This window comes from Hemitrygon akajei, chromosome 7 (assembly GCF_048418815.1).
Source record: "Hemitrygon akajei chromosome 7, sHemAka1.3, whole genome shotgun sequence".
Classification (NCBI taxonomy): Eukaryota; Metazoa; Chordata; class Chondrichthyes; order Myliobatiformes; family Dasyatidae; genus Hemitrygon; species Hemitrygon akajei.
In genome coordinates, this window is record NC_133130.1 from 100709433 (window position 1) to 100729705 (window position 20273).

Below are 20273 nucleotides of genomic sequence, written 5' to 3' on the forward strand. Positions count from 1 at the left end.
GGAAATGCATCACTTCTTAAGGCAGTAGTTATTTAAATTCCATTAACTTAGATCTGACAGCTTGCTTCCTCACACTGTGTCGGCATTTATAGTGGTTACAAATTTAATTCCCTGCAGCACAACAGAATGTTGACTTTCCATAAAAGAGCCTGTCACCAGAGCAGTAAGTGTACTAGAAATGAACTTAGCTAGGAAAACTAAATGCAGTGACAAGAAATTATTTCTGCCTTATGGCAGCAGGAACACAACTCTTAAGATTCCTTGAGGTGCAACTATCAATGAACCGCAATGAAGCTGATGATAAAATATAAAGATAACAAATAATATTTTTTCCAAGGAAGCATTCATTAACTATGTTGGTGATCCATCACCCAAGCATCATCCCCTCCACTATCAATGCAAACTACAAACACACTGCAATTTCAGTAATACCTTTGTGACCTAGAAATAAATTGCTACTTCAGCAATGAGTCTTCATGCTGGAATTCTCTCCTCAACACTGTTATGGATGTACCTTCATTAGAAGGATTGCAGTGGTTTGAGAAGGTGATTCACCATCATCTTCTGAAGGGTGGTTAGAGATGGGCAGTACATTTTTGCCTTATCAAAGATGTCCATGTTCTGAGAAAGGAGTGGGGAAAAATAAGTTGAATCTGCTGTACAATGTCATGATGTTTCAGAGAGCAATATCTTTGAACCTAATAACTTTACACAAATCAGTTTTGGTTTACACTTGTGCAGAATACTTGATCAATTTGAAAGGGCTCAAATTAAATAAATCCACTGGTATGATGGTTTATGACTGAAAATAGTATGGCATGTGAAAATGCACGAGATGTTGATTCTCATGAGTGAATACAGTTGAGTAATTATCAGTTTGGAAAACAAGGCAACAATTCTATGCTTCAAACTTCCAGATTAAAGAAAGCCTTAAAATGCCATATCTCTGTCTCTGTCATTTTACCAGAGGAGCAGAATTAGATCATATGACCCATTGAGTCTGCTCCACCATTCCATTATGACCGATTTATTATCCCTCCAACCCCATTTTCCAGCCTTCTCCTCAAAATCTTTGACATCCTTACAAATCATGAACCTTTCAACCTCTGCTTTAAATATACCCAATGACTTGATCTCCAGAGCCATTTGTGGTAATGAATTCCACAGATTCACCGCCCTCTGACCAAAAAAAAATTGCTCCTCATCTGTGTTCTAAAGGGACATCCTTCTATTCTGATAATGTACCCTCTGGTCCTAAATTCCTCCACTATAGGAAACAAACATCCTCTCGATCTAAGCCTTTCAATATTCAATAGATTTCAGTGAGATCCCATTCATTCTTCTGAGCTCAGGTGTGTACAGACCCAACGTCATGAAACATACCTCATGCAGTACCCCTTTGATTCTCAGCATCGTTCTAATGAACTTTCCTCTGGATCCTCTCCAATGGCAGCATATCATTTCTTAAATAAGGGGCCCAATACTGATCACAATATTCTTTATCACAAACAAGAGAAAATCTGCAGATGCTGGAAATCTGAGCAACACACACAAAATGCTGGAGGAACTCAGCAGGCCAGGCAGCATTTAGGAAAAGAATACAGTTGACATTTTGAGCTGAAATCCTTCATTTTTTTCTGAACACCAGACCTAACCAGTTTCCCTCACCACCACCTTCCTGTCTGGTGTGAGGAGTGTGGTGTGAAGAGAGTGGTGATGGAAGGGATCTGGTTAGGTCTGTTGTCCAGAAAAAAAATGTGAAGTGTTTCAGCCCAAAACGTCGACTGTACTCTTTTCCTAGATGCTGCCTGGCCTGCTGAGTTCTTCCGGCATTTTGTGTGTGGGGCGCAATACTCTGAAGTGCAGTCTGACCAATGCTTTATAACAACTCAGCATTATGTCTGTGCTTTTACGTTCCAGTCCTCTCGAAATGAATGCTAACATTGCTTTTGCCTTCCTTAACACCGACTCACCCTGCAAGTTGATTTAAGAATGGGGTTAAGAGAGAAATGGATCAGCTACGATGAAATGGTGGAGCAAATTTGATGGGCTGAATAACCTAATTCTGCTGCTTTGTCTTATGTTCTTATGATAAGTTAACCTTCAGGGAATCCTGCATGAGGACTTCCAAGTCCCTTTGCATGTCTGATTTCTGAATTTTTTCCCTATTCAGAAAATTGTCTACACCTTTATTCCTTCTACCAATATGCATGATCATACACTTCCCTGGATCTTAAAAAAAAACTTCAATAATGGTCTGAGGCCCACTCATCACCATTCTCTGCACAAATGGCAGGTCATTAGCAATTAAACAGAATGGTGAGGCTCAAATTGTAAGCATATTTTGCCTCTTCCCATGTCATCACTGCATTCCTTAGCCTGAACCTGAATTTCTGACATGGTGTTTGTATCCCTCTCCTTTAAGGTGATGTTGTGGGAAGTCCAGGAGGTAGAGAGTCAGAGAGTCATAGAACACTACAACACAGAAGCAGACCTTACTGGCCATCTAGTTCATGCTTGAACTATTAATCCGCCTGGTCCCATTAACCTGCTCCTGGACCATAGCCCTCCATATCCATCCCATCCACGTACCTATCCGAATTTTGCCTAAATGTTGAAATCGAACCCGCATCCATTATTTGCTTTAGCAGTTTGTTCCACACACCCATGGATACAAAAAGTAAATCAGAAAAGTTTTTAGCAGAATAAGTGGTTTTAGAGAGAATGGGTGGGTGGGTGTGAATCACCAGCTGCTTGCCTAGTTCTTGACCAGACTCTTCTTCTTCTCAGGCACTACCTTTGGAATCAAGGATGACTGTTTCCCTTCCAGTCTTATGAAGTGGCTGATGAGGCCTAAGGGGGGGACAGAAAACTCTTGTGGTTGGGGCCAATGATGGTCAAGTGGATAGCCAGGCACATAGTTTATGAGATGGTGCACATCTTCTACCAGTTATGCAGGTCTCTGTGCTCTGCTTTGAATGGACTCGGGGTTCTCAATATCTTCCTGAGTGCTCCATCTCCACTGTGAATGATCAGTACCAGGATCCCCATGAGTCAGTGGTCATATTGCATTTCTTCATGGATCTTTTAATTGTCCAGCAGGTAATTTCCCATATCAAAGCTTGGAAGAGAGGCCTGTTTCAGGAATATTGTGATGGGAAAATGAACAACATGTGTGGGGCCTGTAGCATATGTTATAAAGAAGCCCTAAATTTAAAAAATGCACATAAGTATTAAAACATAAATTATTTACTTGCACAGTAAAGTAATTCAATTTTTTCATTTGCTGTACAGCCAGATAATATGACAAATGTCTGACACTTCAGTAATAGTATTACTTACATGTAAGTATCAATTTCAAATGACAAAAGTAACGAAACTACAATTTAAAAGTTACATTTTCTAGATTTAGCATGAGCAAATTTGTTGATCATACTAGAAATGTCTATTTCACACAGAAGTTCATGTTCAATGCTCATTAGAGTGAGATTGTTCAATCTGTTTTAACCCATGGTGCTCCTTAGTTCATTTTAAAAAAATTCTGTCAACTTACATGTTTTTGATATCACAAGTTGGTCTCCTCTTTCTTTTTCTATCTTCGCTTTACGTTTTGCACTTCCAGAAGCATAATGACGTCCAGTATCTCTGGCTCTATTGCTCATTGCTATCTGCAATGGGAAAAATAAATTAATGAAATATGCACTTAAAAACAAATAGTTTATGTTACAAAAGCTAAGTAGCGGTATCAACAAAGACTAGTGAACGATAACAAATTTATGTGACTGTTGTGGCTATGAGCGTGTGTGGATCACGTGCACTCAACAACCAACTAGGAAAAGTGTTCTGAAAATTATCTGTTTGGTTGCTTATTGAAACTGATTTCAATTGGGAAATACAGGTTGAAACTCACAGTCTAATCCGATCTTGTATGTTCTGAGCTGGTTCAGACTACCGAAAGTCAGGAAAAAAATGAGGAATCATGAACTGGTCACATAAAACCGTTGAGCCGCACATCCCTTGTTGTAGGCTCGCAGCGGCGGCGTAACAGCGCATGCTGCAGCGGCTTGGGAGCGTGGGAGATAGCACAAAGGTCACCACGACACAGCAAGGAGCCAACACATGCCTGCACACACATACCATGCAGCATTCAGCTCTCCCGACATGAAAGCAACAACGTTGCTAGATTGTTGTGAGAATACAGTGAGATGCCGATTTCACCAGACCAGTTTGCAAACCCTTAGTGCGGGGCCTGTAGCATATGCTACTTTTGCTACTAGGTTAATCCAGCATTGGTGTGCAGGCCCTCCATTTTGCCTCCTTAGCTGTCTCCTTCAAGTACAGAGTCCCACATGAAACACACACACCTGGCAATCAAGTAGGACTGTATCATGCAGGAACTTTATAAATGCATAATTGTTATTGTCCTAATGAAGTGTCTTGGCCTGAAATGTCAACTGTTTATTCCCCTACATAGATGCTGCCTGACCTGCTGAGTTCCTCCAGCATTTTGGGTATTGTCAGTTATACACAATTGATCTGCAGCCGTAAAGGATTCTTAGATGCATGATAAAGCCTGACGTAATGCCCGAATGATCTGTTATGAACATGAGGGCTGTCTCTGAGGAGAGAAAGGATAGCCAGATCATGCGTGACTGAAATAAGGTAATTAGTAGGTGATTTTAATTTTCAACATATTAACTAGGACTCCAATACTGTAAAATGATGGGATGGAACAGAGTTTGTCAAATGTGTTCAGGAAAGTTCCCTTAATCAATATATAGGGGCGCCAACTAGAGAGAGCATGCCACTGGATCTCCTATTAGGGAACGAGCAGGACAAGTGACAGAAGTGTGTGTAAGGTAGCACTTTGTGATCATACTTCCATTAGTTTCAAGATAATTATGGAGAAGGATAGGGTGCTGTGATTAGCAAACAAGTAACAACCTACCCTGATGCCTTTTATATCATGGGTGGGAACTTCAATCAGACTTGTTTGATGAAATTGCTGCCCAAATATCATTAGCATGTCATCTGCAGCACCAGAGGTCCCAACATATGTGACCACTGTTATACTGTAGTTAGGAATACCTACTGTTCGATCCCTGGACTGCATTTCAGGAAGTAATCATCTGGCTGTCCTCTTCCTACCTCTATACAGGCAAAGGCTAAAGAGCAAGGCTCCAGAGATAAGGACAACAAAGAGGTGGCTGCAGGAGGCAGAGGAGTGGCTATAGGATTTATCAGAGGATCTGAACAAATATACTATAGCTGTCATGGACATTATAAAGATGAGTGTGTCCCCACAAAATCATTCAGAGTTTTCCCCAACCAGAAGACCTGGATGAGCCAAGAGATCTGCAATCTGCTGAGGGCCAGATCACTGCTGTTTAGGTCTGGTGACCAGGTTAAATACAAGAGGTCCAGGTACAACCTCAGGAAAGCCATCTCACATGTAAATTCTGGACCAAACTTGAATCACTGAAGGATGTTCGACAGCTGTGGCAGGGCTAGAATGTTATCACCTCCTACAAAGTTGAAACCAAGCAACATAGATGACAACAAGGCTTTGTTCCCAGATAAGCTTAATGCCTTTTATGTTCGCTTTCACGAACTCCCACAGCATCTGATAGCCTTGTGATTTCAGTCTCTAATGCCGACATGAGAACACCCTTCAGAAGGGTGAACCCACAGAAAGCATCCGACCCAAATGGGGTACCTGACCAAGTACTGAAGCCTGTATTATTCAACTGGCTGGTGTGTTCACTGATATCTTTCACCTCTCATTTAGGCAATCTGAGGCACCAACCTTCTTCAAGCATGTTTCAATTATACCGGTGCACAAGAAGAATGTGATAACCTGTTTCAAAGACTATCATCAAGTAACACTTACATCCACTGTGATAAAGTGCTTTGAGAGGCTGGTGACAAAGCATATTAACTCCTGTCTGAGAAGTGACTTGGATCCGCTTCAATTTGCCTAAAGTCACAACGGGTCAACATCAGATGCCATTTCATTGGCTTCTCATCAGGACAGCGAAGATGTAGCCATCATCCATTGAATACAACTCAGCATTCAATACTGTCATCACCTCAAAACAAATCAATAATCTCCAACATCTGGGCCTCAATATCATGTTGAGCAACTAGGTCCTCAATTCCTCACTTGCAGTCCACAGTCAGTTTAGATTGACAACAACATCTCCTCCACAATCTCCATCTGCATAGGTAAATCACATGGCTGTACATACTTTATACTAATGACTGTGAGACTAACTGCAGTTCCAGTGCCATATTTAAGTTCACTGATGACACTACTGTTGTGAGCCAAAGCAAAGGTGATGACAAATCAGTGTATAGGACCAAGATTGAAAATCTGGCTGAATGGTGCCACAACAACAACCTGTCACTCAATGTCAGCAAAACCAAAGAGCTAATTATTTACTACAGGACATGGAAACCGGTGGTAATGAGCCAGTCTTCATCAGTGGAGAGAGTCAGTAACTTTAAATTCCTCAGTGTTATCATTTCAGAGGATCTGTCCTGAGTAAGTGCCATCACAAAGAAAGCATAACAGCCTCTCTACTTCTTTTGAAGTTTGTGCAGATTCAGCATGTCATTTAAAACTTTGACAAACTTCTATAGATGCATAGTGGCCAACGTACATACTCAACATTTTAGGAACAGCTTCTTCCCCACCACCATCAGATTCCTGAATAGACAATGGACTCATGAACCCTACCTCAGTATTTTTATCTTTACTTTCTTTTTGAATCAAAATCAAGTTTAATATCATTGGCATATATTGTAAAATTTGTTGACGTTGCAGCAACAGTACAATGCAATACATAATAGAGAAAAACAAACTGTGAATTACAGTAAATATACTACATGTATGTGTGTGTTAAATAAGTAGCGCAAAAATAAAAAATAAAAATTAGTGAGCTAGTGATGATGGGTTCAATGTCCATTCAGAAATTGGATATTGGAGGGAAAGAAGATGTTCCTGAATTATTGAGGGCGTGTCTCCAGGCTCCTGTACCTCCCTCCATGAGAAGCAATGAGAACATTAGGTGATGTGGGTCCTTGATGATGGATGCTGCCTTTTTGAGGCATCGCTCCTTGAAGATACCTTGGATACTATGGATGCTAGTGCCCATGATGGAGCTGACTAAGTCTACAACTCTTCGTTGTTTTGTTGCTTGCTCAATCCTCTACTGGAGTGTGTCCCCACCCCACAACCCAATAGCAGACGGTGACGCAGCCAGTTAGAATGCTCTCCACAGTACTTCTATAGAAATGTGTGAGTGTGTGCCCTCAGCCTCCTCTGTGACAGTAGCAATGAGAAGAGGGCATGTCCTGGGTGATGGGCTCCATCATGATTGGTGCAGCCTTTTTGAGGGATCACTCCTTGAAGGTGTCCTGGATGCTGGGGAGGCTAGTGCCCATGATGGAGCTGCCTGAGTTTACAACTTTCTGCAGCTTATTTCAATGCTTTGCAGTGGCCCCTCTATACCAGATTGTGGTATAGTATGCTGTGATGTAGCCAGTTAGAATGCTTTCCACGGTACATCTGTTGAAATTTGCAAGTGTCTTTCGTGACATACCAAATCTCCTCAAACTCTTAATGAAATACTGTGTGGAGGTGGCTCTCCTTGCAAGTAAATAATGAAGGCACCTATAATTTGATCCACTCTGAATTTGCCTTAGTTTGTTATCTTTTATCAGAAGACCTAGCAGAATTGTTTATTTTTTTCTCTTCTTTTTGTATTTGGCCTATTTGTTGTCTTTTACACATTGGTTGTTCGTCCTTCTATGTTGTGTGAGGTTTTTCATTGGTTCTATTGTGTTTGTTTTTATTTACTGTGAACGCCCACAAGAAATTGAATCTCAGGATACTATACGGTGATATAGTATACTTTGATAATAATTTACATTGAACTTTGAACCTTGAACAACAATCTCTAGAGTTTTCAGAGAATGTGAAAAATAAAAGGCATTCAGTGAGTGGCAGTTCTGTGGAGGAAAATGCCTTTTTAATGTGAGAGGTCAGAGGAGAATGGCTAGACTGGCTCAAGCTGACAGGAAGACGACATTAATTCAAATACCACACATTACTACAATGGTGTACAGAAGAGCATCTCTGAACACACAAAACATTGAAACTTGAAGTGTATGGGCAACAGCAACAAACAGACATACATTCAGTGGACACTTTATTAGGTACCCCCTTACCCCCTGTACCTAATAATTTGGCCTCTGAGTGTACATACCAAGATGTGAGTCGTGATATGTTTGCTGTTGACACTTCCTTTTTGGAGAGATGCTTAGAAATAAATTAACTGGTTGAAATCTACTGTAAACCAGCATTCACCATCAAGGGTGCCCCACCATTAAGACCACACTTTCTTTTAACTGCTGCCATCAGGAAGGAGGTACAGAAACCTGCAGTCCAACACCACCAGGTTGAGGAGTAGTTATTACGTGTCAACCATCAAGCTTCTGAACCAGTGTAGATAACTTCACTCACCTCAACAATGAACTGATTCAACACTCTATGGACTCACTTTCAAGGACTCTACAACTCATGTTCTCAGTGCTATTTGGTTGTTTATTTATTTATTTATTATTAGGTTTTGCATTTGTAGAGTTTTTCTTTTGCATATTGGTTGTTATTTAGTCTTTATGTACAGCTTTTCGTTGATTCCTATTTGTTTGTTAAACTGTGAATGCCTGCAAGAAAATGAATAACGTACTCTGGTAATAAATTGACTTTGAACACTGAACTTTGAACTCTGAAGGCTGTCCTTTCATTTGTCCCCTTTTACCTTCCAGGTTCAAGCAGTTACCACCGTTTTTATGTCTATTGCAAGACTGTGTGCAAGGCTGTGCAGCCTGGGAAACTAAGAGTACGATGCAATACTTGTAAGCAAGGAACATTGACTTTAGCAATGGTAAGATGCAATACTTTGTTCCTATAAGTGGCTGTAAATAGCATTTCAAAATGCTATGTTTGTCGTTGTGGTGCCACACTCTTCAAGAATTCTTGAAGGTGCATTTCCCTTTAAAAAAATTGTCTCAGAATTGTTTGTCCATAGGCAATGTAAGTAAAAAGTGAGTAGAATGGGGGATAAACACACAGCCTTGTGCTGCACCTGTTCTAATGGTGATTGTGAAGGAAATGTTGCTGTCAATCACAACAGACTGGGGTCTGCAAGTGAGAAAATTAAGGATACATTCATATAAGGAGTGATCAAGATGTGGGTTTTAGAGCTTATTGATTAGTTTCGTGAGGTAGATAGTCTTGACAGCTGTTATGGCGGGCTGAAACAACTAACGCCTATTGGTCAGCTGACAATCAATCCCAGGGATTGTTTAGCATCACTGATTGATTGACTTTCACTAATTGATTGTTGTTCCCATCAACGTCTTGAATGTTCTTTGGGTAGATCATGCATTGGGATTTGATTTTTGAGATTTTGTAGTTTCATGGTTTTACTGAATAAAGGAGTATTCTGCATTCTGGCTTAGTCCTGTCTCCTGCATCCGGTCTCATCAGTAGTTATAGGTGAGCGAACACAACAGATTGGCAACCATGTGCTGTAGTACAGCAACATGGCAATGTCAGGAGAAGACTTGCATGGAATTCTACAACAGCAGCAAGCTCAATATGAGACGGCCCAGCTGAAGTTAACTGAGACCTTGACCAGCAGATTATTAGTGAGCCCAATGATGTCAGTGTCAAGCACTGAATAGAACTCACGTAAGTAATTATTGTGTTTATTGCTGATTTCCAGTTTGATCCCACTTTGGGAGTTATGTTTGAATAATGGTTTAAATGTTGCAAAGATATATTCTGGGTCAAGTTCACCAGTAAAGCTGGCTCATGGATGATATGCACTTTTCTCCAAAAATTAGGTACTGCTGGACTGTACTGCATTATTTCAACTTAATTCTGGCTGAGAATCTGCGTGATCTATCATTTGACAAAATTGTACAGCAAGTAACAAGCATTTTTGAGGGTAATCATCTCTCCTCATTGTTCACTACCAAAGCCTGAAACTCGTTAAACACAACGCTGACGACTGAATCCCACGTGCCGGTGTCATCAATCACAAATGTGAAAAGTCCAGGCCAGGAAAACATGATTGAATCAAATGTCTGCTTTTTATTTGTGGACTTCAGGCACCTGATGATGTAAACATTCATAAGTGGCTCCTATCCAGACTGCAGCAAGACACTGATATGATTTTACAAGCTGTCAATCAAGAATGTCAGCGTTTGATCAACCTAAAACACGATTCCAACCTAGTTGAACAGAATTATGTCAATGCAGTTTCCAATGGCCCAATCAGATGTTTCCAAATAGCCAAACACAGCTTGTTGGAATTGCAGTGCATGGCATTACACAAGAAACATTGAATACCAGAAACATATTTGGAGCAAATGCCAATGCTGCGGTCACAAAGTAGGCTTTTTCCATCTTTCACTGTCTTCTAGGCATTGAAATACAAGGGCAAGAAGTTTCAAAAGCCACCTAAATTGATAAGGAATTTAATGGTTATATCCAAGATTGACTCCCCCCCACCTCCAGGAGAAAGCACTTCAACGTATTTATCAACAATCAGTTGTTCATGGTACAACTCAATACAGCATCAGAAATCACCATAGTCTTCAAGCACACGTGGTGGGCATTTGAGTCCCCACCAGTCAAATCAATGCTGCAGTGCATCTGGTGGATCCCTCCAGCTGACTGTCAAACTGCACTGCATGGTGAAGCTGAACACTACCCAAGCGAATGGTATATGTTACCGAACTGACCAACCAGATCTGAATGTCCTTGGTATTGACTGGATGGACAAGCTTGATCTCTGTATCACCCCTCTGGATGAGGTCTGTACGAAGACATTAGCCAGTCAAATCATGTCAGTCAATTCTACACCACTATCAGTACATAAGACCATCCAACAGCAACTGCAATAACTCTATGCATCAGTGTTTCAAAAAGGTTTAGGTTGCTGCACCAAACTGCAAGCAGAACTTCATCTTCATCCAGTGACAAAACCAGACTTCTGTCCCAAAAGACCAGTTCCATATGCAGCCTTACCAATCATGGAGCAAGAGCTAGATGGTCTGCAACAAGCTGGAGTGATCAAAGCTGTCAACTACTCGCTTTGAGCACCTCCCATAGTCATTATCAAGGAAGCCAGCAGTACAATGCCCATTATTGGTACTGGCAGATCCCTTTGCAAAATAGAATGGTAGGTGCTACTTTGCAAAGTTGAACTTGGTTGAAGCTTACCTCCAGGTGGAAGTGGTGGAAAATCACAGGAGCTTCTCACCATTACAACACATGTTGTTTTCCTTCCTCTGTCTGCTTTTCAGGGTAAAGGCAACTCCATCAATATTCCAACAGATTACGGACATCTTGCTGAATGGTATTGATGGTGTTGCTGCTTATCTTGAAGACATCATTGTGATGGGCATGGATCAGACAGAACTATGCAAACTCCTGGACCACATTCTGAACAAACTGCAAGACTTTGGATTGCAATTTTGGCAGAAAAATATAGCTTCCTGATGTCTTCAATTAAGCATCTGGGATTCATCATAGATGAATATGGTCATTGCTCAGATCCCAAAAACATCACTGCTATCTTAAAGATGCCTCCACCATCAGATATAAGCACTTTATGATCATTTTCGGGCATGATCAGCATTTCTCCCAGCATTGCACTGACTAAGAGAGCTACTCATTGCTCTGTTCAACAAGAGTGCTATATGGAAATGGTCCAAACAGTGCCAAGAGGCTTTTGATCAGGTAAAGAATATGCTGTTGTCCGACCTTCTCTTAATGCATTTCAACTCAGAGTTGCCATTTGCTGTTGCAATGGATGCATCCAGCTACAGGGGTGGGAGCTCTCATATCCTATATCTTCCATGATGGTTCAAAAAAAAACTGTCATACAAGCAGTCAGATCACTGAGCACAGCAAAAAAGAGCTATGGACAAATTGAGAAGGAAGTTTTGGGAATCATCTTTACTGTGAAGAAATTCCCCAAGATGCATTATGGCAGAAGCTTCACTCTCCTTACTGATCACAAACTACTGTTGTCCATCTTTGGATCAAAGAAAGCCACCCCAGTGCATACAGTCAACTGTCTACAAAGGTGGACAATGATGTTATTAGCCTACAATTTTGAAATCAAGTACACATCTGCTTTAAGATGGAGCTGCTGAAGACAGGCGGTAGCTTAATGGCAGTTCATAAAGCAAGAAGTAAAACTAAATACTTTATTAATAACACTTTTTCCATTGGAAAATTGTGGTAAATAATCATCGCAAACAATAAGGAAGCGAGTGAAGGTGAGGCTGACTTGAGGGTCGAGGTATGCAATGCAACGTCAGAGTGAGGTCGAGGCACGTTCGAGGAGAAGGGGTCATAGCCAGAGTGAGACATAGTGAAAACAGAATCAGAGTCAGAGACAGAGCTGGAGCAAGTGGGGCGGAGGAATTTCAGAGCCTGTCCACCTAAATCGGGAGCAAGGTCTGATCCATCTAAGTGCTGGGCCGATTTGGAAATGGCCGATGGGATGGAACATGGCACAAGATCCAGGCCCAGAGCGTATCGATGAGCAAGGCCCAGGTCTGAGTACTGTGAATGACCTGATGTTTGGACGATTTAAACACTGGGCCAGATGGATTGAAAAGGCAGGGTGTTGAGATTGGAGGCGAGAGCCAGGCCAGTTGTGCTCGTTGCTCCACGACGTTTACTCTGCTCTCCACAGCACTGAGACTAAGGCCATGGTCCTGCTCTGGGCTTCCTGCCTGTGGACTCAGTCTCGTTCAGAATGCTGTTGCTTGCTTTTATTGTTTGCATGATTTGTGTTTTATTTTCTCTCTCTGTGCATTGGGTGTTTGTTAGTCTTTGTTTAATAGGTTTTTTTGGGTTTCTTGTTTTGTGGCTGCCTGTAAGGAGACAAATCTCAAGGTTGTATAATTTATTATACTTTGATAATAAATGCACTTTGAACTTTGAACATCAACCCATGAACTTGGTCAGACAGATTCCTCTCTAGACTCAGCAGGAATCAGCAGGTTACTGAAAACGAAGGTGCAATATTGGCTGCAATTTCAGTGGATTCCGAAGTCCACTGTGTTTTATGGGATGTTGCTGAAGGTCTTCAAGTCACGATCATCAGCAAGATCAAAGCAGAAATGGCTACAGATCCTCTTCTTCAGCGTATCTCCAGATACCTCATTGATGGATGGCCAGTCAAGGTTGAGGAAATTGTCATATCATCATACCTCACTGTCAACTGTGGACTCCTGCCTAATGTTTGGAGACAGATAGGTGATTCATGAACACTTCAACCAAAAGTATTCAATCAATTCCATCGTGGTTACCCGGGCATCAATCAATTGAAAACCCTGGCAAGAAGCTTTGTGAACTGGCCGGGCATAGACCAAGATATCATATCAGTATGCAAGCAGTGTACTCAGTGCTCTTTAGCAGCAAAGAATCCAAGTAGAGCCAATCCACAACCATTCCTCAGGCTACCAGACCTTGGAGTCAAGTACATATTGACTTCGCTGGCCCAATCAGTGACTCTACCTACCTTGTCCTGGTTGACGCCTATTCCAAATGGCCAGAAGTATTATTTATGAAGTCAACAATGACAGATGCTACCATTCAACAGCTGCTGCAGATCTTCAGCTGCTTTGGGATGCCAGAAACACTTGTTCCTAACGGTGACACGCAATTCAGTGCACAGCAGTTTGCAGCATTCTGCCTGAATAGCAGAATTATCCACATCCACTCACCACCAAGCAAAGCAAAGAGGTTTGTAAATACCTTCAAATGAAAAAGATAAAATCTAAAATCAGAAAGGGAAGGAGTATCGGCCAAGGCTCTCAATGCATTTCTGTTGATCTATCGAATTACACCACATCTGGCCCTCAAGAGGAAGTCACCAGTTGAAGGGCTTTTGACAAGAAAAGCATCCAACATCCAGTACAGCAGGTGGTCAGGTGCATAAGAGCAGCCACACAGATCTTGGCTGACAGGTAAAATCATTCAAGCCCGGAGCTGCAGTGTGGGCCAAATGGTATCACAATGGGCAAGACCCCTGGGTCCCAGATCAAATGAGTATCAAGCAAATGGGGAAAGTACTCTACAAAGTTACTGTAGACAGACATTGCTGATGTCACCATATCATCCAGTTGTGACCATGTGCTCTCAAAGGCACAACTAGTTTGTCTGGCAGATCATCATACACAGAGCTGGATCTTCAATTCCTCCTGGAAGGGTTCGATTTAGTTGAGCAAACCAACCACCAGCATCAGCACAGCCACAAGCAACACCACAGCTCAGTGACAGCCTGCAGCTACTAGGATGGACTGATCGCAAATGTAAGCTGGTTGTTCCAATCGAAATCAACCCTCAGCTCAAATTCTACAGGTAATCATCTTCAACAGGGAGGCATTACAGCGAACTGAAACAATCAATACCTACTGTTCAACTGATAACCAATCCCAGGCCGAATTGGTCATTGTTCCAATCAAAGTCTTGAACGTTCCTGGGGTGAGCCAGTTAAATAGTTGTGCTTTGGGAAGTACAGTTAAGTTTGAGTTTTGAGATTTCATAGTCGTGTGGTTTCACTGAATAAAGGAGTATTCTGAGTTGTGGCTTGGCCGATCTGGTTTTGGGTCTCATCAGTAGTTGTAGGTGAGCAAACACAACAATAGCATTCAGTAGGTTTAAGAACAGTTATTACCCTTCAACCAACATGGGTAACTTCAGTTGCCTTAACTCTGAACTGATCATTGAACAGAACCTTTGGACTCACTTTCAAGGATTCTCCAACTCATGTTCTCAGTTTTTTTATTTACATTATTATTATTATTATTATTATTGTATTTGCACAGTTTGTCTTCTGTTGCACATTGGTCGCTTGCCAGTTTGTGTTTGTGGGTATTTTAACATTGATTCTATTGTATTTGTTTGTTCTGCTGTGAATTTTATGGTCCTACTTAATGACCTATACATACTTTGATAATAAATTTACTTTGAATTTGATTTTGTTACCCAGTGACAAAATATATTTGGATTTAACCCAGCCTGTTCTTTCAGTGGAAAGAATCTAGTTCTATCCATTGAGTGTCAACAGATCTTTCTGTGACATAAAGGAATCAAATGGAAATCTAACCTCAAGACATCAGAAAAAGTAATAATTACCTTAACCAAATATCTTTGGGTCAGCCAGCTGTCAAACACTTATTTTATTTTAATAATCTCTTTAATTATTTTAAAACAATTAATTTTTTATAAGAAGTTAAAAACTAAAGATAAGCTAATACTGATCAAAGCAATTTAAAACTTTTAAATTTTAACATTTAAATTAAAACAGAACATTGAGTGGTCAAAAGGAATAAAATACATACATTTATGAGGAGGTTAGACAGGCTTATAAGGTAGAGCAACTAGCTAGAGGGTTATATTAATGGTTCTATTTAAATAAAAATGGGCGGACATATTTATAACTGGTGGAATGGACTGGTTGGGTCAATGAGCTAATATGTCATTATATAATGATATGTGAGCTTCTAAATCCTAATTTAAAAAGTCTCCAGAAATATAACAACATTCAAATTATCTTTAATCTGTCCTGTTCATATGAAGAGTCTTGACTCGAAGTATTGACCCTTCAGCAGGGAGAGTCTCACCCTTTATCTCTACCCCTCATCTTTTTTTTCTCCAATGCTGCTGAAGGATTTCGGTCTGAAACATCAACTGTACTCTTTCCACAGATGTTGCCCGGCCTTCTGAGATCTCCCAGCAGTTTGTGTGTGTTGCTTGGATTTCCAGCATCTGCAGATTTTCTCTTGTTTGTTATTGGATGACCATATTCACTGTCAGATTTTGTTGTGAAAGCAGAAAACGGGAGAAATAGCTTGAAAGTCGAGTAGCTTTTCTGCTAAAGTCAAGTGAAACATCTTGCATTTCTAGAAATTATTTCACTGGTGAAATCTGCAATAGTTATGAACCTGAAGGGGCTGATATTGAAAATCATTGTATCCATTGCACTTTGGACAAATAAAGTTAAGCAGTGGAAGTATCCAAAACCATATTGATTCAGGACCTTATGATAATCTAAAACAAGTATTAGTCTGTAATTGTCTAGATAATAAATCTATCATTTTTGCTTAAGGATATAAATAAGCAATTGGTTTGCATTAAACTCAGCAGAATTGGGTTCTGTTGAATATGGAATAACCATTTTTCAAGTCTCTAACCAGTAAACCATAAATGGGCTGACTGCTGGCAGCTTTCAGCAAAAAAGCACATTTAATATGGAGATACGACCACACTATTCAATCCGCTAATCCATGCCAGCACTTAAACTCCACTCGGAACAGAGATTCTACTTCAGAATTGCAGTAAAAGTGGTGGCAATGCAATTCACAGCTCAAATTCATCCTAGAGCTTTAGAGCCTCACAGCAAATTGGTTGATATTACCCTCACCTGAATTGATAATCTGTTTCTGAGTTTCAGGTGCTTGCCGACGGAGGTTGGTGAGCTATTTTGCCATAACATTGTGTCAAACTCTTTGCACTCTTGCGACAAGCTCTGCTCTGGGAACATAGCTGAGTTTGAGAGTAAACCCATTTTCAGGCTGTTGGCTTTCATCTGCCGGACCAATTTATTCAATCCAAGTTCATGGCCATTTTTTATATCTCAACTTTGTAATGTGGTGATACCAGGAGAAAATTAAAATGGCACTTCTCATGAGAAATAAAGAGTGCAAAATTCAATTCCATGGTGATTATTTAATTGGGCCCTGTAGGTGCTGTTTCCCTTCAATTATGTGTGTGAACATTCATGGTGAGAATATTAATATGGGAGTAAAAACACCCATTTTCAGTGTGCAGAGCTGGTAATGCTAACAGAAAAGCAAAAATAACACAGATACTGGAAGTTTTGAATAAAAGAGACAATGCTGAAATAACTCAGTGTGTCAGGCGGGATCTGTGGAGAGAGATTGGGAATTTCAGATTTATATCCAGTGACGATAATGGAAATGTCTTAGGCTGTTGTGATACCCAGAAAGGTACTCCAAAGGTGGTAGTGAGCCTGCTGCTCTTACATGGCTTTTACACGGTGAAGGTCACAGGTATCAAAGAATTGTTTTGTGTTTTGTTATAGTGTACATACAATGTTTAAAATGGAGGATGGGATTACCAAGCAATATCAAGCTGAAGTACGTGTTGATTTCAAAAATAGTTTCAAAAATCAAGACGTGATTCTTGGACTTATAACTAATTGAGGAAATAACTCACTTCATTGGGGTCTTAGTTTACAATGCATCCTGAGACCCAACCTGCCAACCCAACCCAACACACTGGGTTCCGAATACAAAAGTTACATTATTTTCTGACCATAATAAGCACATACTGGCAGCACTGTGGATGACTATTATGGAGGAGAAATGTCAGCTCATGGCATGGTGACAAACTAGCTTTATCTAAAATCTCAAATGCCAATCTGTCAAAGTCAATAAAGCATGAAAGACTAAGGCAGAAGTGACAACAATGTTATAAAGTACTTGGCGCAGTACCTAATGGTTTGTGCCTTTTGCGTGCAGTTTCCTTGTTTGTGTGTGCTTGAGGGGGTAGCTTCATTTCTTCCTAGTTTTCTGCTTTAGCTTGTTTCTTGGGAATGTTTTATTAGAGGGACTGGGGTTAGGAGATATAAAATAGCTACAATGTCTAATTAAAATAGAAATTCTATCACCTACAATCTAAGTTTTTAAAGTTAAAATTTAGATCTCAAAATTAATCTCAGGCAGAGCTGGCATCTCTTTCTGCTGACAAGAATACTGTTTAAAGATTAAAGACCAAGGCTGCATATTACAAAAGCTGCTGCAGACTTCCTCTTAACTACCAAATGACTCAATTAAACTAGTGTACTCAAGGGCAGTAACTGGCAGGAATGGCATTTGTCACCCTTACTCATCTGGCATTTAATGCATTAGGTGAACAAATTATTTTTTTAAGTGTTCAGAATCAGGCATTATCACAGACGTTTGTCATGAAATTTGTTACTTTGCAGCAGCAGTACAGTGCAGTATGTATAGATTTCTTATTATAGTTTACAGTATATTTATATGTTAAACAAGTAGTGCAAATAAATAAACTTAATTAATAATTTGACAGATAATTAAATAATTAAATGATTAACTTAAAACATTTAAGTAAGTTATTCTTTGGAGTTCTGCAAATTTATCAAACTCTACTTCAGACAAGTTCTTTTAAAATGGCTTAGCTTGAAATGGGACTGCAATTTAAAAGCCTGTCAAAATCATTCCCAAGACATCATGCCTCATTAAAAGCAGTTGTTTTCCAGCATTTTAGTGCACCTGCAGATAGAGTTCCTGGAAAGTTATGATTCTGGCTCCATCTGTTTACCCAAGTGGGTACTTGTAGGCTTTTACAACTTTGAAATCCTTGGTCAGCACCATAAAATGGATATCTATCACAACCACAACTTTATTTTAACAAAAAACTTGCGGCTTGCAGTTTTAACAAATTCTTGGGGAGCACTGAAAGATTTATACAATAGTTATTTGACCGGTGAATGGAGAGTTAGAATTCCTTTGGGAAAAGTAGATACTGATATAATGACTGCTTAGTAGATTGGCCAAATTTAGCTTGAACAGCCTTCCATTTTTCACACGATCATATGTATTATATTCCAAAAATGCCCTTTACATGAGTTAGTACTTAAAGTGGATACTGTGTTTTTCTGACCAGATTTCCACAGTAAAACTCCAATAATCTAATGTTCTAGCCTTTAGAAATCTCAATGGTTCAGCATCTGGCTTACATTCCGCTTTCCAGACCCCAGATCATGTGCTCCCTTCCACTCACTGGGATCTGGTTCACACACACACACCTCCACTTGCCAGGACTTAAATTACTGCACTCTCTGACTGCTCATCAGGCCCCTGGTTCTTGTGCTCCCTGGCCACTTGCCTCGGTTCCTGCACTTTCTTTAAAATCACCCAGCTGTCGGCTGCAATCCCTTAAATCTTGTCCATTTCTGCTTTCCACACTCATTTTAAAGATCAAGGATCAATCTTATTTACCATATACACTTACATATATTAAGATTTTGCCATGGTGTGTCGGTCAGTGTACAGCATGCAACAAAAAACAATAACATTCAACTTATAAAGAATAAAGAATTATATAAAAAATAAAGTTAGAGGTATGGATATTGAATAAAATATGCATAAATCCATTAATGGCAGCATATGTTTACAATGTAAACAGCATTATAAAACGTGGTTTAAAGTGTTTGCAGTGCAGTGACTGAGGTAATAGATGAGGAGGGGCTAACTGGAATAGTCGATTAGATTACCTGCTTGGGGAAAGAAACTTTTAAGATAAGGTGAAGAGTTTGTTTTAATTATCCTCTAGCACTTTCCAGAAAGGAGCTTTTGGAAAAGGCTGTTTTTACAGGGTGGATATTGTCTGCAACAAATTATCCTGCACACTTTTTCCTGGACACATACAAGTCCTGCAATGATGGAAGACTGCAGTCAATCACCCTTTCTGCTAACCTGACAGTTCAATGTAGCTTTTGTATATTGTGAGAGGGTTCTGCACCAAACCAGAAAGTAATGGCTGATATGAGGATGCTCTCTATGACGGCAGTGTAGAATTGCTCCAGTACGTTCTGGTGAAGATGGAATTTTTTTGTAAATTGGCACAAGAAGTACATCCTCTTCTGAGCCTTTTTGTTATTGAAGGAGATATGGTTCTCCCTCATGAGGCCTTGCAAAATTAAGTATACTGGATTCATTGAAATGTTGCTGTGTAAGTTCTTTTTAAAATGTTAGTGCACTGCAGTTTTAATAAAATTATGATTGTCCTGAAAATCTGCCAGTCTGCAGCTACAGAACTGAGCATGCTAACTTAGTGGAGTTTTACTGTAATGGTAATCAATCTCTCAGATAAAATTATTTTCAATCTGATGTCAAATGGTGTCAGAGTCTTTGAAAGGCTATGAATGTTAGTGTAACCAAGTTATGATTATTTACCCAGAATCTTTGTTCCCTAAAAGGTCAAAATTCTGACATAGGATTGATTATCTAAAGATAGAAAGCATTTCATTCAGTGAAAAGTTATGTTGAACATCTGTCTCATGTAATAGAATGGAGTCAACACAGTTTTGACACAGCTGGTTAAATTAATTTGAGAGAGGCTGAAC

At 40.0% G+C, this 20273-nt stretch overlaps 1 protein-coding gene across 1 annotated transcript in view; it reads left to right on the top strand.

Moving 5' to 3' along the window:
• Positions 1 to 20273, top strand: part of prkn (parkin RBR E3 ubiquitin protein ligase) — a 1122674-nt gene that overhangs the window by 391703 nt on the left and 710698 nt on the right. The window contains exon 4 of the mRNA XM_073051587.1: positions 8833 to 8951. Coding sequence (XP_072907688.1) covers positions 8833 to 8951 — 119 coding nt within the window. The remainder of the gene's footprint in view (positions 1 to 8832; positions 8952 to 20273) is intronic.